The sequence below is a fragment of the Agelaius phoeniceus genome, chromosome 4, assembly GCF_051311805.1.
Source record: "Agelaius phoeniceus isolate bAgePho1 chromosome 4, bAgePho1.hap1, whole genome shotgun sequence".
Taxonomy (NCBI): Eukaryota; Metazoa; Chordata; class Aves; order Passeriformes; family Icteridae; genus Agelaius; species Agelaius phoeniceus.
Window position 1 is genome coordinate 55,909,395 of NC_135268.1, and position 24,885 is coordinate 55,934,279.

Below are 24,885 nucleotides of genomic sequence, written 5' to 3' on the forward strand. Positions count from 1 at the left end.
TCTACCTTTCCTTCCAAGTTCAGCTGCTGCATTTCTTGGTCACTGTTTCCTATCCCAATAAAGGCGCAAGGTTGTGACTCCTGCTCAGTGCAACCATCCCGTTCCATTTGCTCTTTTTTTTTCTTCCATCCACTGCCCATGAGATACACACATGGAGGAGGACAAAAGAACCTGAAAACAAAGAACATTATGGAATCAATCAGCAGTAGATGTACTGTCACTGAGAATCTTTCCAGTTCAATATATTCCAGGTAACAGTCTGCATCTCCCTAAAATACCTTACAAAGAGATTCTGAAAGAAAGGAAAAAAGGCCTCAAAAGTTATTATAGTCTTTTGCAGGTGCTTAACATGATGGAGCAATTAATACACACAGAACAGTTCCACAAACTAATTTAATGGACAACTGCTGACTACAATTCCTAAATGTTGAGTTTTGTCATAAGCAAGAAGGGAGTTTATTCCGTCCACACATAAATCCTGTAAATCTCTCCCCAGTTTTTAAATGGAATAGATAATTTTCTATCTTCATCAGTATGTGTAAAAAATAAGGCCTAATTTTCAGCAGCACTGACTCTAATCAGTTTAGATGCTATTTATAGCAATATGTTCAAAATTAAATTCAGCATTATAATACAATGCATTGGTCTTGAAGTTTCTGCAAATTCTTAAAGCCCAAATCCTGAAAAGGTTTGGTTGTAGTTAGCAAACAAGCTGCTGTGTTTTTATCATCATTTGACTATGATCAAAGATAAAGCAGAATGAGTACATCCAGCTGTGAGGTAGCTAAGGAGGCATGTAAGGGAGGGGAACATGAAAAAGTTTCTCATTATTTTATTTACTTCAGTATGGAGAGTAGTGTTATAACTTGGCACTTCTGCAACCCAACAATGACTCCTACCTTACAGGTGAGGGTTTTCTGGCCTTTTCTTTCTTTTTTTTTTTTTTTTTCCTTCTTCTGTTTTTTTTAAATTGGGCTTGGGACATCTGTATTCCAGGCAGGGGGAGCAGGCTCCACGCTGGGGCAGCAGCCAGTTGTGCTGGTGGGCAGATGTCAGGGCAGGGGAGTAAACTGAACTGTGGGCTCCAAGTCATGCAAAATGACCAGAGGACACAATTATTCAGTTTCTGAAGTGTCTGTGGGAGTCCTGGGCAAGAGAGGTCAGTGCCAGGTAACCGGTTGGACTTGATGATCTGAAAGGTCTTTTTCATCCTAAATGACTCTTATTTCTATTAAACACCATTTAATGCTACTTTTAGTATGAAAATCTAGTGTAAAACTCCTATTTATCTCACCTATTCAGCATTATTTTTTCCAGCACGATCACATGTAGTTAACAGATATAAATTGGTTTTTTAAGTTACAGAATTCTTAATAGATTAACCAAAGTGCTGTTAACAGTACCATAAAATTAAATACACATATTAAGAATACATATAAATAAATGCAAGTATTTGTACTATTTTTGGTTAATGGACACAAATAATGTATATTTTCTGTCAGAGAAACAAATCACCAAATTTTAAGTCTTACTGCTGTTTAAAAACTCTTAGTGGTTATGAAAATGAATAAAAACTTACTGTCTGCAGGCAAAAAACTCCTCAAACCTTCTTTCTTGACTATAAATCTGTAGTCAAAATTTTTCACTTGCATTTGTTCTATTTACAACACAGCAAAGCAGGTGTTATACCAATAGGTATACAGCTGAAAGATCTATGAACTTCTTTCAAAAGTATTGTGGTCATCATTTGTAAGCTATTCTTGATGAAGAAGTTATGCATGGATTAAAAATTAGTGTCAACCTTTATTAACAGAGCAATGCTTTGATAAAACAAAACCAAAACAAAAATCCAACAAATCCCTTCTATTCCAAATATTGCACCATAAAGAACATGACACATTTACCCTCTTTCTTTATGTACTCTTTTGTATTTATCTTACTGGTTAGAACACAAGAAAAGAAAATCACTACGTTTTTTCATACCCTTTCTCATTTCAGCTTTATTCTAAACCAAGTTCTTTGAATAACTACAGCCACTAGATGGCAATAAAGACCTGTACGAAACAAGGTGTAACCCACTGATGAAAACAAACCACAACAAAAAGCACTCTTAAAATGCAGAGAAACATCTTTGAAAACTTACTGAACAAAGAAACTTTTAAAGCTGATAAAATTTTAAGTTTGGTTAAAACTACAAACATGAAGAAAGAGTCTGGACACTCACAATTTGAGTGGGTTTTCCTTCTTATATATCTACCTCTTTCTCAGCTTTCAGGCAGAGACAGCTACAGTCTTGGGTCTTTTTAACTTCATATTTACCATTCCATGAACTCATGTACAGAAGAAATTAGCTATGAATATTCTGTCCAATACAGAAAATGTGAACCAGGTTTGAACTTTGACAACACTGTATTAGATCAGATAAACATCAAAGGAGAGAACAGTATTCCTTCAGTCAATTCAAGCCAATCAATACAGAGAAAATGTGGTACTTCAAGGAGAGAAGCTACTCCAAGTGACCTTGCTAGGAAGCAAGGGCTTAAAGGGAAATAAGATCAACTCATGTAATTTCTACCTAATTCTGATGGACTCAATGCTCTCCTCAAACCACAGGCTTCTGTCACAAAGGTTTGCTTTTTCAAATCATCCAAGTCATCTCTGTGTTCATCTTATCGAAGTCCTTGCCTTCAGGAGAATTCAGATGCTTCTACTAGCTAGTTATTTGATATCCAGAGTGACTTTGGAAGGGAAGTTTCTCCTTTGTATCTGCTGGTGAATTCTAAGTGTCTGTCAATTACCCACATTGTTCTGAGTATGAAACTGCTCAGCAATCTTTCTTCATAGGAGATTAAAGAACTAACAACATCCACTAAAGAACTCAATTATTTACTTCAGTATGGAGAGTAGTGTTATAACTTGGCACTTCTGCAACCCAAGTGCAGAAGTGAAAAATCATTAGGTGAAAGTGAAAAATCATTAGGTACTACAGTGCTAAGGACAAAGCAGTGGAGCCATGGGGTAAGCCCTGGAAAAAGCTATGCTCTCAATAACAAATTTTATCCAGAGGACAGGCACACTCAGTTCAGAGAAAGGAAGTACTTGATCAGAAATTACAGGAGCTCCTTCACTAACAACAGCTCCAAAACAAGATGCAGCTACAGCGTTCTCATGCTAATCAGCAGTGATCATGTTTAACTGCAAACAGCACAATCAAAATCCCTATCTGGCTCCCAGGCTTTAGATAAACTATGCCTTGGAATCCAAAACACTTCAGTCTTTCAAACTGCTGAATGTTCAGACTGCTCAGACTTTGAAGAGACAACTCTCAGTCAATGGTAAATATGGAAAACACTACAAGAAGTGCAAACCAAATACCCACACTCATCAAGACTAAACAGCACCTGAGTCTCTCAGCTGAATGCCTCTGAAAGGTGACAATCATGCAACAGTAAATATCAGGCACAGTCTTAAATTCAACTAAAGCCCAACCTGAGCTTCTTACCTCCTGGCTTCTTTGCTAAGCTAAAAACCATTGACTTTGTGAAGTGCAAGGCTCATATGAAGGGTCGACTCAAAAAAGTCAATTCCCTTCATTCCTGTTACTTAGGAGTACCAAAACCTCTCAAATTAACCTAGAAAGTCTGCATCCATGCACCTGGAATAGTGTTACTGTGATGCCTATTTAAAACAGGCCAAGCTACATGAGATCTGCACCATCTACAGTAAGCGCTTAACAGAGTATTTCACCACCTAGTAACCCTCATCAAAACACTGAAAAGTAGTTGTTGTGCTAACCTTTTAATTATGATGTGCAAAGATTGCTAATGGCAAGCATTTTCCATGATTATGCAACAAGTAAGACCTAAATAAAGACTGGAACAAGAGGTGGAAGTTTCTCCAGGTTTAAGTTCTATATTTACTTGAAAGAGATATCAAATTTAAGAAAAAATTCCTTTTCTAACTTGAATTCCTCATTACAAAAGTAATGCAAAGTAAGGTATTCTTTAAGGTCCAAAAAATTACCAGATGATATCAATGCCACAATGAAATCCCACGGAAAACAGGAAATTTGTCTACAAAAATGGGTATAAAATAAGTTTCTTTCTAAGATGTATGCAAACCAACTCACTTCAGAAATGCTGAATGTAAAAATGATGTAAACTTGACTGTTGAGCTGTATAAAGCAGCATTAGAACTTTACTAATTTTGCTTACTCCAGAAATATGAAGAAACAAAGGCCACAGTTTGCAATAAATAAAGCAGAAACAATTTAAAAACTCAACAGAAGAAGAAAAGAAGAAACAGGAATATAATAATTCATCATTCAGTTTTACCATGTACCTTAGGGCACACATGGATCCAAGGATTTAATAACTGGCAGTTTCCTTTATGCTGATAACAAGAGGACATCATTACTGATGCTGACAGTCTGGGAACTAGCAGAACAGTATTAGAGACAGTCTACATGGTACGTTACAGCTTAAGAACAACTTAAGCTGTAAAAATATTTAAACTGAAAAAATGAAACCTTAGTATGTATAGGACAAGAGGGAACAGGCAGAAACTGAAGCACTGAAGTTCTACTTGAACACAAGGATGAACTTTTTTACTGTGCAGGTGACTGCACATGAACAGGCTGCTCAGAGAGGTTGTGGAGTCTCCCTCCCTGGATCCATTCAAGAACCATCTGGATACAATCCTGTGCCATGTGCTCAAGGTTGGACCAGATGTCCCACATGGTCCCTTCCAACCTGATTGATTTGGTGACTTATTCCACACCTTCATTTCATACCCACAGCACAACAGCAATCATTTCAGCACCATGCTATTTGATATCCAACAACCAATTATTTTCATTCCTGATCTCCTTTTATAAAGCTCTAAAATTTTCTACACTCATTTGACATGCTTCCGTTCTTAAACAGATGAATCAGAGATAACCTGCATGAATAAATGCAACTGTTAGGTCAATAAACCTACATATGAAGAAGCATCCTATTTGCTTCTACTAGTCATGCAAAAAAACCATCATACAGTGAAGACTGCAAGAGAAGACTGCAGAAAAAGCACCTTTGCCTAAAAAGCATTCATTCTCACGTATTCCTGCAGATTCTGTTCCTTAGAAAAGTGCCTATAATTGTAACATGTACTGTATTTATTTTTGCAAGAAAACGTTTATCATAAATACAGTCATGACTGACCTATCATTCTTGTTAGACTTACTACAGACGTGATTCAGAAACTTTTCTTACTGAGGCTACCAATTTCCATTTCATATTAATGTGAAATTATTCAGAAAAAAACTCCTCTACAAGTATTCACTGTTCATTACCTCATTTACTCCAACATTAAAATGGAAGGTTTAAAATGAGAACAATTTTAAGTAACGGAAGAAAAGCTTAGCCCATAGATAGGGAACCTCTTGGTAGAAACTGGCATCACTCCATTGAATGCTATAGGTTTGCAGTACTTGTTACACAATTAAATGATTTAGGATGAAGCATTTTATGTTTCTTCAGACTACAGTGCAATCTGAGGAATTCTGCAAAGCACTGTGCACCCAAACACACAGTGTAGTCTCCTTAGCTGCCAGCTGTAGACAGACTCAGTACAGCATAAAAAGTTACCTTTTTTCATTTCCGTACGATTTCTGCGCAACTTTCGCATGGAGTATTAGCACTGTTTGGTCACCTCGCTCCTTCAGGTAATTTCGCATTGCTTCCCTAAAAATCAAAACACAATATAAGCTTTGGAAGTTCTTTTGGTTTTGTTTACAACAAAATGAAGACCACTTTAGGGAAAAAAACTCCAGGACCTGCAATTCCAAAAAGACCATCATTACCAGGGTCAAGATCTGTTTGCTCACTGTTTAAGACAATTACACAGGAAAAAGAACTAACTATCCTGCACAAAACTAGCAATATGGGGTCTATGATCATTTACAATTGCTACATTTTCCAGAAAAAAAAATTCTTCTGATGTAAAATCATACCAATGCCAGTAATTACACCATGTTTAAAGCCCTATTTCATTAAACACACTGCCACAAATTAGAACACATTTTATTTGTTAAATATTTTCTTCATGACCTATTTAGTATCTCACGATAAGGACAAATTGTCTAAGCTTTTACCAACTCAGTGCAATATTTCTATACAAGTTTTCTTTTGGTTTTGAAGATACTAAGAAAAAATTTAATTATTCAGCATATTGTTTCACCTAGTTTTCTAGAGAAAAGATCTACTTTCTGCATACAATCAGGTAAAAAAAATTTTAAAAAATCTTTTACTGTTCATCATCACTGTAATTACAGATGTTATATAAATGCTGTAATTACCTCAAACACACCAACAACAATTCCTTGAGAGAAGCGAGAGAACAATAACAGCCAGTCACTCTTCTGTATAATAATCTAACTGTTCATTAAGCAGCATGCCAAATTCAACACCCTAGGGATCAGCTGTGCTGGAGTGCTGGCAGGAACACCAGTTCCTGAAGGAGCTTTTGTGGGTTGAATGCCCACCAATGCACTCATCTTCAAAGTCATCTACCAGAGAAATAAATTATGAATTTATCAGGAATTTATATGAAAAGATAAAACCCTACACAAGAAGGTTTTTTTTTGTTTGGTTGTTTGGATTTTTGTCTTTTTTTCTGTGAACTGTGCCAACTATTGAATTCCCTTAGGACAGATCTAGAAAACCAAACATTTCTAGTGAAAAAAATCATGGAAAATAGAAAGCAGTATTTTATTGACCAGGCCTTTTCCAAAAGAAATCCCCACACAGTTTCATAGAGAAAAGCAAGTAGATTGAGCCAGGGCTGGGTTGGACAATGACAACTCAGCTTTGCTAATGATGTTTTGCAAATTCTTGTGTTTGTCATGCCTGCACAGGACATGATTAATGTCTAGTGATTAGTGAGCTGATTTTCTGTGTAAATACCAGGATATAAGAACAGAGAATAGACTTGAACTGCTGTTTCAAATTTGGACTAACTTGATCTATTTACATTTGACATTGGTAAAACTGATGTTTATCCATGAAAGTACAGCTGGAAGAACTGTTTCAAAGCCCACAGCCTTACTAATTTACAGTAAATTTAAAAATTTACTCATTTTTAAAGAGTATATTTTAAACTCCAAAACACTGTGAAATTATTATTATACACTTCATTATGATATATATTAGCTGCATTTAAGTTGTTTAAAAACTTTTAATCGGACAATTTTCATACTAAATTAAGAACATCTGTTGTATTAAAAACATTGACAGGACTACTATTAAACTTGACTACTATCAAACCCAGCAACCCACACAAGAAAACTGCTCAATGTTATCTAATCTTTATTTAGCATTGTATGAGGAAGAAAATTTGTTTTCTATTGGTCTGTTTCTACAGTGGATTTGTACAATCCAAGCTCCTGTGAGAACAAGTGATGTTCCCCCTCCGACCCCTCCCACTGCTATCTTATGTGACATTTTTCATTATTCAATGCTAAAATTCTTCATGAAGGCAGTATTAGTTCAGTTTACATCTAAAACTAACTGGCACAGTATGAACAGAGTAGTGTAGTTCTGCTGGAGATTATTAGTCAAACCAGACAGCCTTTAAACAAAAAACCCACAGCAATTTTTCAATAATTGAACTAAATGCTTTTAAGGGTTTACAGACACATTTTCAGCATTGCATAAACAAGTCAATCTTAAAAATATGGGTGACAGTTGTTCTGTTTCAGCAGTTTACTCTTCAGAGGAAAGTTAGGTTGTTTGTTTCCAACCTCTATCATCACAGGAAAGGTTTTCAAACTGCAGTTTTGAAGGATGGCTGGCACTTCTTAAATACTCACCCTGCATTCAGGAAAAAGCAATGAGCATACCTAGTAGCTAAAATCCTGCACATAAAATTCAGAGTAACTATAGTAAATAGAAAACTTATTTAAAAGCTCTCATTGCATAGTAATTTCTTTTTTTTGTTGCTCTTTTTGAAACATAGAAGATACATTCTATTTTTGTTCATTTTTTTAGATGAAGGAAGATAAATTCTATTAATAACTTCAGGGTTATAGTATAGATGCTACTACTCAAGATGGAAAGCAGCTCATAACTTAAACCATAGCATCTTCAAATATCCCTGAAGACTGCCAGGCCAACAAGCAACCACCATGTTTGTTCAAATACCTGTAAGCCAGTATGGGTCAATTTTGCATTGAAATGAAGTTTAATGATGACAAGCTAACCTAAAACGCACCCAGAAATGCAGTGAGACAGATATTCACAACACAAAATGTAAATATTCTCCCCCATCATGTGCTAACATAAGGTATCATTTCATTCAAAACAGAGGCTGTCAGGGTGAGAAGAGGCTTCCTCTATCACCACACAAAACTACAAAAACAAACGGCACATCATTTTTTGCTTTCAAGCAAATAGTGGATTTTAAAGCCAGGAGCTAATTATAATTGGCCCAGTTGGTGGCACAGAATAATAAATATTTGCATAGACTGTGTTAAAGCAGTTCGAAAAAAGAAGGTGACTTCTTAACAGTTTGTATTGTAAATACATCCCAGGCAGGCCAGGAGCAAATCAAGCACTGTACTCCAGTCACCCTAAATACTTTCCAGAATGGATTGACTTGATAGTTCTATTTGATACTCTCTGATTATTCGGGGTTCATCAAAAATTGGTTCCGATCACTCGTTGACAACACCGTGTTCAATTCTGGCAGCAAAAAGGTTTGCATAACCTCACTTTGACTCAAGAAACAAATCAGCTCATTCCTGAGGATTTAAAAACAAGCAGATCCACATCCTACAATATAACCTACAATAACTGATACATGAAGTCAACACCATTTCTAAAAACACATTTTGAGTTTCATATTAAAAATAAGCCAGTGTGTTAAAAATTGTACTTCTGCTTGCATATATAACTGAAAAGCTTTGATATTTAAAATTCTACGGTCAGCAACCCACAATTTTTTAACCTAATTTTTCTGAGAATGCAAGGAGTAACTTCAGAAAATTGTTAAATACTGAGTTTCTTTAATGCTTACCTTGTGAGCCGTTTCGGTTGAGGTCGCTCTCCAAATTTCCTGAAAAAAAAAAAAAAGTAGTTGCTAATTTAAATAAAAGTGTTTAGACATAATTTTACGGTAAGATACTATCCCAATTTCACAATTCTTGAAATTGTATTAGAATTTTACGTCTTTTCTTTGCAATTTCCTAGATAAGAACACTATTAAAGTATTAACCACCTCCTTGCAACTGCTTTTCCCTCAACACCAGAGGCTTTTTTGAATTTGAACACTAAGTAACTTTCTTTGTTGAAGTCACATTTGCTCTCAGAATCACTTCTGGAAAGTTCAGACATCACAAGAATGTAAAGAAGCAGAAGATCTTTGCCACAGAATTGACCAGCAGTGCCATCAACAAGCAGTTACTGTAAACATACAGAAATTAACAGACATATCTGTGTTGACAAATAAGTGAATGCTTTCCACCAGGACAATTTCTCAAAAATCTGTTTTTCCTTCATGACTTCTTACAAAAAGGATGACAACATTTTCATACATGCCAGTACAGAATTACAGGAAAAATCTCTCCTATGGAATGCAGCCAAGCTTGATCCATAAATAGCCTGCAATACACTCAAGCTTTTTTCACCATAAAGTGTTTTGAGACAGCTGTACTTCTTTCAGTGCTTCAACACCATCCTTGACAGGAAGAATACTCTTTACACTATGCTAAGACTTTCCACGAAAGTCTTTATTTACATAAGACACCAAATTAACACATGGCAGATACATTTTCATTACCAAAACCACCCTCAGATTAGAACTAAATGGTCAGGTAAAAGATCTGAAAAAAAGAAGGCTGCACCCAGCAATGTACATGTGCTAATCCTGGTGAGGAAGTGCAACCACAAGCTAAAATGATGCCAAAGACAGGGGGGAAAAAACCCCCAAGAAACCCACAATGCAAAACCAGAACGGCAAAAAGACAGGCTTAGTTTAACACCTTTTTGCCTAAAAATAAACAGAGACATAAGAGACTGTGCTTTTACTGCCAGTGTTCATAAATATCTCTATGACATGCCAAGTTCATTTTATAGGTGGGCATAGCTTTCCCCTTTATGTTTCCTGGATAGGGAAAAGAACCCTTTCCTACTATTGTCCTACAAGAGTGTTGGAGGCTCCCTAGGACAAGAATTTGATCATTAAGCAATGTGACAAGAAATTCCCCTGTTCGTGCAATGGATCTGTCCTGGACTCTACAGCTACTGATGGTGGAATGATTTCATACATTCCAATTTAATTTCTGTAATCCCAGAAATGTACAAATATGTAACTATTATCATTCATATAGCTGAGCTAAAGAGCACTCTCCTGACAGGGCAGTAACAACATTCAGCCAATTTTAAAGTTATTTTTCAAGACTTGAGAAATATGTCTTCTAAAATACTGGCAGTCCACACAGAGGAACTGAATAAATGACACAAAGCCAGATTTTCTTTTCAGCTTAAACAATGAAATAAAAATTTATTTTTCCAACCAAACAGAAATTCCCTTCATGTTTTACTTTGTTGTTGTTTAGTATACAGTTCACTTCTCTGGCTTGCTTTTAATTGTAAATGAAACCAGAATTCTTGCTGTGAGATTTGTTTTTATACATTTTAAATTTTGAGGTCTACTGGACACAAATTTAATTCATATTTTTCTCTGTGGCATGCATCACTGCATAGACATATCTGTAATGCAGAAAAGGTAACTAGAAAACCCAAACAGCTTTGCAGTTTGGCAGAGGGAAAGTTTCATCCAAAGTTTCATCCTTTCTGCTTCTAGCACTTATCTTTTCAGGATCTGCCTAGCTACCTGCTGAGCACAGCCTGTGCCTCTGATTTTCCCTGGATAACAGTGTGAGTAGGTGTATGTCCCAACTCCCCCATACTGTCTGTGTAGCTGCTGTTCTCCCATGAAGGCCCAGGATCATCCTGTTTGACAGAGGCTCTGTGACTCTGAGCAGAGAACAGACTGCCTTAAAGCAATACTCTCCAAACAACATCCCTATAGATTAGCTCCCTGCTTTTGAGCAGAACTACTGTCTTTGTTTCAACCCCTCTGCACATTTCAATTCACCACAAAAAAAATGAAGAGGTGCTTATCTTGGAGGAAAGAAGGCATTATGCACACCACACTTACCACTTGTACTGTGGCCAATAGATCCAATCCAAGATGAGGACCTTAGTACACCAGAAATTGCATTAACACAAAAAACCCCTTATAGACAAAACCTCACACTGCCCTAAGGTAACACACACCCTTGCAGATCTGGAGTGCAGCAGATACATTCCCCTTGCACATACACTTAATTACTAAAAAGAGTCTTATTAACAAGAGAGCTACACAACACAGTTGCAATTACTGAAAGAAATAAATTCCATGTTTTCCCTTAGTCAAATCCCCAACATACAACACAGGAGAAAAGTAGCAAAATCCCCATTCTTCAGAATCAGAGCTGAAGCACTGAGTCACTCTGGAGATACACAGGGCAAACTGATCTGATGCTAGGTGCAGTACCTCCCTAACTCATACACCAGCTTTCCCCAGCCTCCTCCACACAAAATGAAGTTATTTATGTCACTGTAATCAACTTGTGAACACATATAAATGCTACCCTTAGCAACATGAACCTTTCAAAGAGATGATGTAATTTGGGTAAACCTTTTATTATTCTTTCAATATACACTATAGAGAGGTAGAATAGGAGGAAATTGCATCTTGATATTTACTTTAAGTCTCATGTTAACTCTTTCTAAATGAAATTCAGTGACTTTTCCTCAATAATGTTGTCTTGACAGATGACTGATGGTTATGTACCATAGCCACAGTGTCAAAGAACAGCCTTTTCCTGCATCAGTACAAAATCATTTCAAATATCCCATAAACATTCACCTCCCTAGCTCAACAGCAATAGTTAAAGAAATTAGAATTAAAAAATGATTAAGATTGAAATAGGAAACAGAAACATCACCATGTCATGGCATTATTCTGCCACACCTTCACAGCTCTGAAAACTTGCAGCAGTGGAAAAAAGTTCTCAGAGTAATAAAAGTCAGCATGAAAGTCAGTATGAATAATCAATAGTTTTTGTATCCAATTGGCTAAAACTCCAGCCTTCAGTGAGAGTATGAGAGAAAAGTGACAAACAGATGCAAAGATCTAAAAGACTGATAAATTATATGCAAAATGTGGAAAGGATATAGTTATTCTCTGCTATCTCACAAATACAGGAATTGGGAAATATATCCAACACCAAAAATTTAATTTAAATTTTTTTTCCTTGCTCTACAAACACAAAACTAAGTTGTAAAACATAGTGCTAGAGAATATTGTGGAGGCTGAAAGCAGATGTAAGCTCAAAAGACTAAACAGAAGCCTGATACAGAACTCAATTAAATTCTATTCAGTATAATGACCTGTTTTTTACAACCTTGTCCTCAGGAAAAGCTTAAGTATGTTCTACCAGCAGCAAAGAAAATAGCGTGAGTTTAAAAAAACCCAAACCAGTCCACATTTACCCTTTTACATTCTTTCCTTACTCATCCATTACTGATGACTAGCAGGCATGGATCAGTATATATACTCCTATGAACCAGATATATTCCAAAGCAGCAAGTGCATTCAAGATGCCAGATTTTCAGTCACACTACAAAACTCAAATATACAAACACGACACAGTTGTTTTTTTAAAAAAGTATCACACGTATTTTGTTTAATGGTTCATCTGGTTTATTTTTTCCATGTTTGCAAACTGAAGTAGAGATGTGTACTGACGATATAACCTGAAGGACAGAAACTATCAGCAACTTCTACACAGAAGACTAAGAACCTTTTAAAGTTTTCTGATGTTAAGACAGATGAAAATGCAAGAAACACATTCTATCTATGGTTTTGTACTAAATGACATCCACTGCACAAGCTGTGACTGTTGCTATTTCAAACTTTCATATTTGACTGGCATGCTGAAAAATGAGCCAGTTCAGACACTACATGGTTACCTGTCAGACATGACAGAGACTGCAACACTTTTCTTATGTACATTTTCATTGGATTTCACTGTTCTGGAATTTCTTTATCTGTTCAGTATTTCTATTTCTCTTTTTTTTCATCTTGAAAATATGCAGATTGATGAATAACAAATATGTACACGAGAGGAAACTAAAAATGTATCATAATTCTACTCTTGCAGAGGTTTTAGACAAGATAAATATATGTAATCTGAAGTCCTAATTACAGGCTATGTATCATTATATTTGAATGCTCACCAAGTTCCTTTAATTTGCTGGGTTTTTAAAATTTTACTATCCAAGACTAAGTGCTCTTTCAGGTGTATTGGATTATAGACATACAGTTAAGTTGCTGTTTCATTCACATCAGGTCAAGCTGTATTTATTAGTATATCCTAACACACTGTACTGGAAACATGAGTGAGAGCATTAGTCACACCATAACCACTTGCTATTGGAGCAAGTTATACTTGCCCTAATAATTCTTTTCCCTGTCCTGTTTTTTTTTCCAACCACCAGTTAGTATTCTATTATTTCCTGTATTTTGTTTTCTGATGCTTTGCATAAATTATATCACTTCCATACTTTGCACTGTAGGCGTAGCTCTTTCTTCAATACCATATCCCAAATAATTATTTTCATTAAGCAAGTCCCAGTTTGCCATTTAAAATGCTTTTCCCCATTAACAGAAATGTAAGGAAACATAGTCCTTCCCCTTTTATCTCTTTGCTGCCCTTCAACTAAGTATGGAAGTTAAGAAGTAAAGTAACACTAATCTTGTCAGTACAGTAGGTAGTTTTACTCAAACTTTTAAAATTCTCAGGTTAGGTAAACACATGACACAATATATATATATATATATATATATTGTCTTTAGACAATACAAAATGTGAAATCCTATTTGGAATTCCTAGCTCAGATACAATATGCACTACTATTTTCTATGGCTGCAGGAATATGAATTTTCACTTTTTTCAGCATCTATCAGTAGTTGTATGCCTTTACTAAACTTGCCAAACTTCTTTTGTTATATAGTCTTATTTTCTGGACATAAATGATCTGGCATCTGGCTCTTTTTTTTTTTTATTCAATGGTTCTATGTGTCAAGTGAACTTTGGATGGAAAAATAAATTAATGAAAATTGCCAAAACAAAAAAGTTCTGCCATTTGCAAGAAAAAGAATTATAAAAAAAAATCTCTACAAAAATCACATGCTATGCTATCTTCAACTCTGACTGAAGATCTATGGTCACTGAACAGCACTAGCATCCTCCTGCCTGGAATATGAACTGCAAATTTTTCCGGTACTGGTCTTCAGCCAAGAACATCATTTTAACAGTCCCTGAGAAAGACCATTCACCTTCATGTGCTGAGCACAGAAGCCTTAAAAAAATATTTCCACAACATACAAATAGAGACAAACTTCAGCAATTAGGTATTGCATCTTCACTTGTCCTATGGATTGACACAATTTTTGGCATCTAGTCAGAATAGCATGGATCTTTCTGTAAATGGTCTCCAGAGAAGCAAAATGCAAAAGGGAGTTGTCAAATTCAACTACAGCAGAAACAACAGCTGAGCAGAAAGCAAGTGTGTTGGAGAGGCCAACATGGGGGAGCAGCAGAAACAGCGTGGACTAGGAATGGGAGACAGGAGCTGCAAACTAAGACTTGCTAAATGAAAAACATGGACTTGAGACCACTATGGGAAATGGGGTACCAGAAAAATCTGTGGCAAGGCAAAACATTCAAATTTAACTCCAGAATATACAAATGTAGTAAAAATACACTAGTTACTGTTTTCTGTGTCAAATTTTTTTTTGTGACAGAAGTTTCTCTGGTGTCTTAAAAATTTCAACACTGAAAATAAAAGTAAATACTTTCCTTACCCTGAAGAATCCAAAAGCATTGTATCCAAAAGCAGGCTGCCCAGAAAGCTGCTAGATGCCCTATCCTTGGAAAACATTCATTGGACAGGGATCTGAGCAACCTGATCTGACTGAAGACATCCCTGCTTGTTGCAGGGTATTTGGACTCCATGACCTTCAGAGGTTCCTTTCAAAACAAATATCCACGTGTTGAGATCTCTATTTCCTTTCTGCCTTACACAAGTATGAAGAGATCATGTGGTGCTTTGTTGCTCATAGGTCACTAAACGATCCAGGTGCGTATTTCCCCATCACCATCAGATGGGTGAAGAGAAAAACATGAATAAAGAGCAAGAAAACTTAGATGTTGACATCATATAATTGTTTAACATAGAAAACAGAAGTGGAAGTAGAGAAAAACAAAGTGAAAAGGGCCACTCACCACCACCCATGATCAATATCAAGTCACTTCCTAAGCAAAAGCTGGTAACCTCCCTAAATCCCACTGCCCTCCAATTTATTGCTGAGCATGACATTACATGGCATGGAATATCTCTTCAGTTCTTTTGGGTCACCTGCCTGGCTGTATGCCTCCCAGTACCCTGTACCCCCCTCAGTCATTGTGGGGGATCAGACAGCAGGCAGAGTGAAAAAGAGAGAAGGCCTTGATGCTGTGCCAACACTGTTCAGAAAGAGCTGAAATATCAGGGTGTTATCAACACTGTTCTGGTCACCAAGAACATGGCACCGTAACAGCTGCTAGGAAGAAAATTAACTCTGTCCCAGCCAGACCCAGGGGAATGAGAAAATAAAATCGCATGCTTTCTGCATAGGAAACAATGCCAGATTTTAAAAAGGCACAGAGTGCCTGTTCATTGGAAAAGTTTCACCCCCTAATACCTGACTGCAAGATCATTTCCAGCTGGACCTATTCACTTCCTGGTGCTTTTGACTGATGTAGCAAAGGCCTAATATCATTCCTGAACACTAATCTCAATTCTGTCTTTCTTAGTCCTGTTATATCACAGTACATGACACAGTATTTGGTGCAGAACATGTTAGAAGAACTCTTTTAATAGGCTACAAGAGATGACTATAATACCTCAGTATGGACTTTGGAAAAAATCCCCAAACAAATGCCACAAAGAAACTGGCCTTTATGGAACTTACCTCACACTTTTCAGTTCAATGGTTTCAGTTCCATCTCCCAGAGCACAAATGTCTCAACATTGTAAGATATGGCAATCACTAATTTAAGACAGTAAAAGACCCAGAGTATTAAACATAGAAATTAAATACAGAATAGAGTGATCAAGGAAAGTTTTTACTTTCTTAGAGGAGATCCAAGGGAAACAATGCTTGAAACAGGAGGAGTCTAATAAAAGAACTCCAGATTTTTATATAGTCTTTGGCAATGTCTCAGACTACATTATGAATTCAGAAATAAAGAAAGTAAGAAAATCCACCCTCTGCTCTCCAACGATATGAAGTGACAAAGAAGTCTGGTGAGAAGCTCAAGTTAAGTCCCAACACTTCTAATACCTATCAAACAGCTGGTATCCCACAAACCATTATGTGTGATAGGATTGGGGAAGAAAAAATGCTACCATTTCAACTACTCTTAAGTGCATTTCAGCCAGGAGTGCAGCAAAAGAAATTCCTGTGCTTCACTTAACTCCAGTTCGAAAAACAGTGTCAATGTCAGGTGCAACCTTTTCCTAGACCTCTTACAATGTAACTTGTGAACAAACAACAAGAGTTTGTAACTTAAAAGTCAGACAAAAGCCTTTTAAGGAAATAAATTAAAATAAGTAATTTACAGGTATTTTTTATCATTCTCCCTCAGCTTTAAAATAACTGGTATGTATCTGGAAAGCTAGAAAGTCTGTCAAGTGTTTGTTCAGCTCTTAGCACCAGACATCCAGACCCTCGTTGTAACAGACTCTATTACTTTCTACCATGAGAAATGAAATTTTCCAAGAATTAATTTCAAGTTACTTTGCAATCTGTTACCACAAACTCACTACACTACAAGCTTACCAGTATGGGATCTCAAGGGTTTTCTTGGCCTACTGAGGTTATCTAAGATCCAGGAAAGTGAAGTACTCAGGTTTCCATTCAAAGTTTGAGGATCAATATAAAAGTATTCCTTTTCAGCCACTAACACAGACATCATCTGAGAAAAGCTGAAAGATGGATTTAAGCAGCATGCTGGGACTTTATTGTCTCTTTCTTTTAATTGTCCATCCTCTGCCTATTTCCAGCTTCAGTTTGCTTACCACGGACAAATTAGTGAATAACTGAAAAAGCACTGAGGAAAGTTCGTATTTATGGACTTTTAAAATGCATGAAATTATCAAAGCAAACATATGCAATGGTGCCCATGTACAGGGCACACTGTGATCCCTTAATCTGGCATTTGCTAGAAACACTACCTTTGGATTGAACAGAATAGTACAACTTATATGGGAAGAGTCGGCCACTCCACATCAGACGTGTTTTGGTTTCACAGATTTCTACATTTAGGATAACATGTTACATCAACTGCAAAAGCAGGTGTACATTTTAAAACACAGGATATTCTGTCAATATAGGTATACTTTTCTGTGCACAGATTTTGGTGAAGACAAAATGTAAATGCTGAAAATATTTCTGTGCACTCACCTACACAGCCATATAGTCTATTACAAACATTTTAGAACACAACTCAAGAGGGAAATGATCGTGTGTAACTAGAAAACATTTTCCCATCTGGTGGTTTCACAGACCCAAAGAGGAATTCCTATGTATTGAAAAAAAGGGCCATTTATGATCCAGCATGAGCTGGCAAATAAAGACTACCACATTTCTCACAGTGGTTGGATCCACAGCACTTTAACATGTTTCCTCTAAGAGATAACTGCTGGATTTGATTTCTGTAAGTGCATCTTATTCCACACTGATATCCTTTATTTTTAAATGAATCTGAAAATAGCACACTGTTATGATATATCAATGCTAAAAATGCAGTGCTCAAAAAAGTGGTGATCTACAAGTTTTACACAGGATTAAAACGCCAAAACACCTCAAGGACACAATTTCTAAGAGATTAATGCAAAACATATATAATTTTATATAAGAATTCAGTTAACATGGAAGAAAACACAAGCAATTACCTATGCTCAAACTGAAGATTTCACACTGATCTTCTCCATGGATGAAGATATTAAATAAATGAACCATACCAGTGGCTAAAAAAAAGCCATCAGAAGGAAAATTTTATCTTCTCCAAAACAAAATGGGTTCAATATACCCAAGTCTGATTATGGGAAACAAACAGTTGTATTACCAGTAACATCCAGCACTAAGCAACCTCCACATTGGAAACAAACTAAAGAACTAAAATAAACTAGCTAATATTGTCAAAAGAAAGGACAGATGACAAGGAAGTAATTCTTACCCAGTCTATACTCCACAGCCTACAGTTCATTCTTCACAACACTTCTCAGGCAACTCCCCCTCCACGTCCCACAAGCTTTTTGGGGTTTTGCCCTCCACTGATTTTTGTAGGTTGCTGTAGCTTAATGCCATACAGTCTAATGTCCCCCAGCATACCCTGTATTCCTAACTATCTGCATAGCATCATAGGGCAAGGAGTCTTTAAATCCTTAGACTACTCACACCCTAAATAGTCCATTGTCTTGTTCTTCTAAAATATCACACAGCTGAGGTACAGAAACTGCTGAAGACATGCCACCTATCTCCCTCCCCCTGCTGCTCCCTCTAGACACAACTATGTCCATAAGTGTGATCCTCCCAAGGCTGATGAAGTCAACAGACTGACTGACAGCATCCAGCTCAGCCATCCCAGGCTGGCTCATCCTTCAAGATGAACACACACACTCTAACAGAGTCACACACAGTCATCAACTCACTCTCACTTTTGCCTGCCAGCAGCACTTTGGCCCTAATTCTCATTAGGGTGTCTACTGTAATAAATATTGCTATAAAGACTTTGTCCTGAAGGTTAGAGTTGAATTAAAAGCTGACCTATTTTTAAAAATAAATACAGTTTTCATATTCACATACAAAGAACCAATCTCAGCCAACTTGCTTTGAAACACTATTGACACAAGGTACCCTCTTTCTTATCCATCCTACAAAAGGAGATAAAATTAATTAAAACCACACCAATCAAGAACGTCTAACAGACAAGAACAATAGATTTCTACTACTCCTGAAGTCCCTTTCTCCTCTGTAAAGAGTCAATGATGGGTGGTCCAACTGCACTGTGACTCTTTGGAAGCAGGGGGCACAGCAGCCCCTGAAATCACAAAAACAGAAGGTTTTTTTATCAATACACAAAACATTCCCCCTCTTCAACAACAACAACAAAAAAAGACCCACCTGCTCCAGGGTGAATGCCACCAACCAAGCACTATCACATCTTTGTACTGCATGATTCTGTCCTGCCCCCAACTATACCTAAAGAATTTAAGTTCCCCAAGACAGGGAGCATGTTATGTGTTTGAAACAAGTCTTCTACTCTACAGCACTGTACACACTTTTGGCACTGTATCAAATAATACTGACAAAAATACAACAGAAAAAGCTCTGCATCACTTAGTCACGCCCTCTCACTGCAAGTCCAATTAGAAACTCCCTCTCCCTTTTCTCACCTGCTTTCATCCTCCCACACTGCTCTCATTATTGTCCTCTTTTCCAATCCCCATAAAATCACAGAACCACAGCTGCAATTTAAATAAAAGCTTGCACTGTATCAGTAAGCAGGCTCACTTTTTAACAACTTAGAGAAAGTAAACAAATTCACTTCTTTATAGCAGTCTACCTAGATATGGAAAAAAGCCCTATGCAGTAATCATTACACTTGTATATGACTCTAAAAGTCAAAGGTCTTGTCCAAACAGGACATAATTTTAATCAAGACAGCATTCACACAACTTTGCCACACTAAGTGAGGTAAGGAAGTCAGTAATGATAGCTTGTTTAATGAGGAAGTACCAAAACATACCCCTGGAGGTGTGATTTGCCTGGTTTTCCTTTGAGCTGTAGGTACCTACAGCAAGGAGCTAGCAATCCAAAGATCTCAGGTATACTAAAGAACTTAGATACTATCACCTTAAAGGATAAAGACACTAAAATGTTGGAGTGGTGTAGAATGTAAGAAACATAGTAAAACATTAGTCAATTTATTATGATTCCTTCACATTCACATGCTATTATTTCTTTTTTATTAATTGCCTAATAACATTGGCTCAAATATTTAGTGGAAACTGTAGACTTGGACACATATACCTTAGCAACTGACCGAGTTATTAGCTTGAAAAATCGGCATGCCAAGAGAATCCCAGTCCCTAAAACACAGTATAATCTGGCTCAGCTATTGTAACTGCATAGGCAATGTGCTCATTAGTTTTATCTTCATCCATTCAAACCAAAAGAGAGTGGATACTTGGAAAAGGGAAAACACGTGCACATTCGGTTCACAAAACTGACTATTAAAGTAATGGCAATGCATAAAATCAGCCTGGAGCATGATTTTACACAAAACATCCCACAGTCACAGCTTTCATTGACAATGACTTTGCCCAGATTATGATTACTAGAACTCTTCTTGTCCATCTGACACAGGAAATTTTCCTCGGGATCTCACTTTGCACATCACCTTTGAATACACACTTCACAAGCAATCTTGACTCTTATTTCGTAAGAAAGTGATTATATATCCCCTACTAAACCGTAATTTAAGTATCAGCAAGTCCTTAAAAACAAGCAGTTACCTATTAAAAAATTAAATTTCTAAATATGGCAAGAACACAGTTCTTGAGTATCAAATCAGTGCTTTTTAGAGTTACTACTGGCCCATAACTGCAAGTAAGATTTAGTCTGAAGAATTTTTTTTAGAAGCATGAGGGAAGAACTACTAATAGACTGATTATTATCTCTGTTGCCTGATTATTTGGAAAAAAGTCACAAATTAGAAATAAGAGGAGACTTTTTCAACCACTTTCCTACCAATATAGGAACCCAGCACTATAGTCTAGTGGATTTGTTCAACTTAAGGATTTGTTCAACCTTCATTTCAGTGACTGAATGTCTGCAGTGTTCAAAGGACAGTTTCTCCTCTGTAAATATAATTTCCATCCTTAACTAGAAGTTAAGCAGATATTCTGTGCAGAAGATAACTTCTAAAAAAGTGAATAAAAAGAAGGAAAAAAAGTTAAGGTTAATTGTTTTCTCTGAACCACCACCATTCACTGTAATATCAAAAATATGTAACAGGAGAAGTTGTGAATGATTTTATAAGGAAGTGGTAAGGAACTGTATTAAATTTGCAAAGGCAGAAGATTCTCAAAAAGCCAGACTAACCTCACTAACCATAAGGGCAAATAGGTATTTCTTTGGAACACCTCTTTAGGAGATAAGTTTTTGATTGGTACAGTCATTGGTCAGCTTCAAAATCTCTAACCACCACTCTAATAGAGTAATGGGATAATCACTCTTCCATGTCCTTTTCCTTACCCTATACCCCCATAAATAAAGGAGCTTTATTGCTACAGCAACTATGAGCAGAAAAACGAGAATGGCCTAATCTCTCTAAGGGGCTTACTGTCCCTGCTCCAAGCTCCTCAACTCACTTGCCCTGCACCACCTGTGGTGCTCAGACCTCCAGAAGGAGCTAACTCAGTCCATCAATCTGGCACACCACTAATACATGGGAAAGCAGGAGACAGGGAAACCAGTCATGTTGGTTGCAGAAAGCTGTTTGGTCACCTCAGCAAACTCAACTTCAACAGAAGCCAAAAAAGATTACAGGAGCAGCTAAGCAAGCCTGTAACTCTCATGGGAAAGAACTATAACACAAGAAAACACACAGAGGAATCCATTATGGAAAATGACTTGCAAAATGCAAGGCTTAAGCAAAAAAAGATCTCACCAAGAGACTAACATTCTTAGTCAAAGTTTAGCTTAGGATACCTATAAGACTCTCAGCCCAAGCGCAGTCAGAACTTAATGCAAAATGACAGCTAAGTAAACTGGCATGTCTAAGGTTTAAGCAGAGCAACTCTGACAAGTCTTGCTGACAGTTTAAGTCACCACTGTCTCAAATGCCTTTCCCACCTCCCTGCTAGGTCAGGGTAAGCAAACGTGCCTGTATCCCAGCTGCTCCAGTACACAGTTGGACTGTGGCTTCAGAGGCAGCTGAGCTGATTTGTCACTGCCAAGCAGGTCTTGCCTGCCAGCTTCCCCCAGCTGCACTGACCTACCCTCAAACACCAAATTCCAGCACTTGTCAGACCTTTCCAAAGATAATTCAAATCAGTAATCCAGAAAATAACCTATATTTCTGGGGAGGCCAGAGATGGAAAGGGGAAAGGCTTCACTGATTCAATCACAAAGCCAGTGAACGCCAGCACCACCTCACTGCAACCAACAGGCACACTCAGGAGAATGTGACCACCCTCTATGGTAGCAGGGCACTGTTAGAAACCTGGTACACCCCCACCTTCAATTTAGACCCATTTAATATTATTATAAATGCTGTAAATAATGTTAATAATAATAATATATATAAATATATATATTATATATAAATATATTATATATATTTATATATATATAATATATATAAATATTATATATATATTATATATATAAATACCGTAAATAATGTTAATAATAATAATAATAATAATAATAATAATAATAATAATAGTAACAATAATAGCAAAAGGCTGTCAGAAACCAGTTCATACACTCCCTCAACTGGTCTTGTTTTAGGAACTGTAAGCTCTGACAGCAGTGCCTAGCCCTCCAAAGCAAGTTTCAAGAGCCATTTTAAAGTATCTTTACTGTATTCTCACACTTCTGAAACACACCTCTAAGAAATGGGGACAATTCCCTATCATCTCCCTCCTCTGGCAACTCAGTCATTTTTAGTCAACTTTTTTATGCAATATAATTTCTTTTTTTAAACAGTGTCATTACAGTATGTACCCTCTCCTTTCATTCCCTTTCTTCCTCCAATTTCTACACTGTGAGCCTTCAAAATACAGTATGGAAGCAGCTCCTTATAGTCAATAAAAGTACACTGCTAGAGTTCTATAAGATTATTTCTCTGAACAATGTCTCATCCATAGATCCTAGACTTGTAAAACAATTCAAAAATTGTATCAGTATGCAAGCAGAGAATAGATTATCAGCACCTAAGCAGGCTGCCATGCCAACAGTAATTTCCAAACTTGTAAATAAAATTTATCTCCTCAGTAGATTAAAATGACACAAAACCTGTGCATACATAAACCTTTTAACCAAGCTGTGTTTGGCATCAACCTGTTACAAAATTATAGGGTTTCCTAGATATCAGATGTTTTCTTGCATCACCCAGGAATTACATGGTTACACTAACATTAACTGGGTGCAGCTGTAAAATGAGCTGTCAGTATCCTAGAATTAATCAATCTCAAGTGTATTGTTTTGTAATTAAGCTTATGAATACATCATCCCATGAATATAAAAACAGCAGCAATAAACACATCCCAGAAAAGAATGAGAATTAGAAAGCTCTTTTCTAACTTTCTAAGACAACTAAATCAGTTGGAGGCCTTCTCCACTGTTGGGCTTTTTCCCTCTGATTATGCTGAAGGTCTCTAACTGGGAAGCATTTAATATAAGCAAATTATTCTTAAACCTTTAAAGTCACATAACTTGCACAGACAGCAAAATTAGGTAATATTCCATCTACAGTTTACAAACCTGTGTTCTAAGAAAAACAGTTGTTTTAAAAGATTCAAAAGCTTTGGACTTTTTGTCACTGTTGTTGAATTAATTTACAGTTAAATTCTAAGTTTCTAAGATAGTAAATTACACTGCAGCTACAGCCCCAGCAATAATTAATAGAGCATTCCAACACAGGAAAGACAGAAATTCATCCTGCCATTTAAAAAATGCTTGAAGGAGAGAGGTGAAAATATGTAAGTACAACTAAAACTATATTTCTGTTTAAATTTTATAAGCTAGAAGTTCCTTCTAATTATTGCCAGTTCTAACTGTAAAACTAAAATATTTGGAAATAAATTGCAAAGAGAAATATAATCTCTACAATGCCTACCATCAAAGATGATAATACTTTTAACAACTGTTATGGTAACTGGGTCAATGATCCCTGTACAAGATAATTAAACAGACACTGCAATAATAAACTTTTACTCCTCCTTATCACAGTACATTTACAATAACCATATGAAAAGATTAGATTACATGGCTGGAATGTCAGCAAGCTAACACCTTATCATCCTTTTTTCTGGTATTACAGTATTACAGGTCTCTTCCATGGTCACACATGCTCCTATTGTGCCCTAACACCTTTTATGCAGCATTTTTCATAAGAAAAAAAATCTGAAGAGCACAAATGCAAAGCAGTTATTATTGTCCATTTTTTAAAATGGAAATTGTGTGAATCATACTTAATTCAAGGAGGCTTGCTTTTCGGGTTTGTCAAGTTTTAACTCCACACAGATGCAAATTACTGGTAAAACTTCTCCCTGCATCTTAATGAGGTACACTATAAACCATGAAGCCAATTTGAAAACAAGAATGTTCTCCTGAGACAAACTTTACTTAATGTAGGTATTCTAAATATTTAAGGAACTAGTAGTTTTTTTTAAAATGTACTCAACAGCATTTAACTTCTGCATGATCTTGAACCTGTGACTGCTACAACTCGAGTTTCCCAGAATAACGCCTGTGCTGGCGCAATTTTTTTGCAAGGATTTTACAGCATGAAAAGTGTGCCTAAGCACTCTTGTGAAGGCTCCCAACTGCTGAGCTCTGAACCCAACCTCTTTTCAAAACATTGTCTCATCCTTCCAAGAACATTCGGGCCAGAAGGGAATGTAAATTGTCAGAAGTGTCTCGAAGCACTAAACAACCAAATCTGTCATTTCAGTT

At 36.6% G+C, this 24,885-nt stretch overlaps 1 protein-coding gene across 4 annotated transcripts in view; it reads right to left on the minus strand.

Annotated features, from left to right (window-relative positions):
* RBPJ (recombination signal binding protein for immunoglobulin kappa J region) overlaps positions 1 to 24,885 on the minus strand; it is a 56,964-nt gene that overhangs the window by 15,429 nt on the left and 16,650 nt on the right. For all 4 annotated transcript variants that reach the window (XM_054632606.2, XM_054632610.2, XM_077177648.1 and 1 more), the window contains exons 2-4: positions 9,055 to 9,093; positions 5,628 to 5,723; positions 6 to 171 (exon numbers count right to left, since the gene is read on the minus strand). In XM_054632606.2, coding sequence (XP_054488581.1) covers positions 6 to 171; positions 5,628 to 5,723; positions 9,055 to 9,093 — 301 coding nt within the window. The remainder of the gene's footprint in view (positions 1 to 5; positions 172 to 5,627; positions 5,724 to 9,054; positions 9,094 to 24,885) is intronic.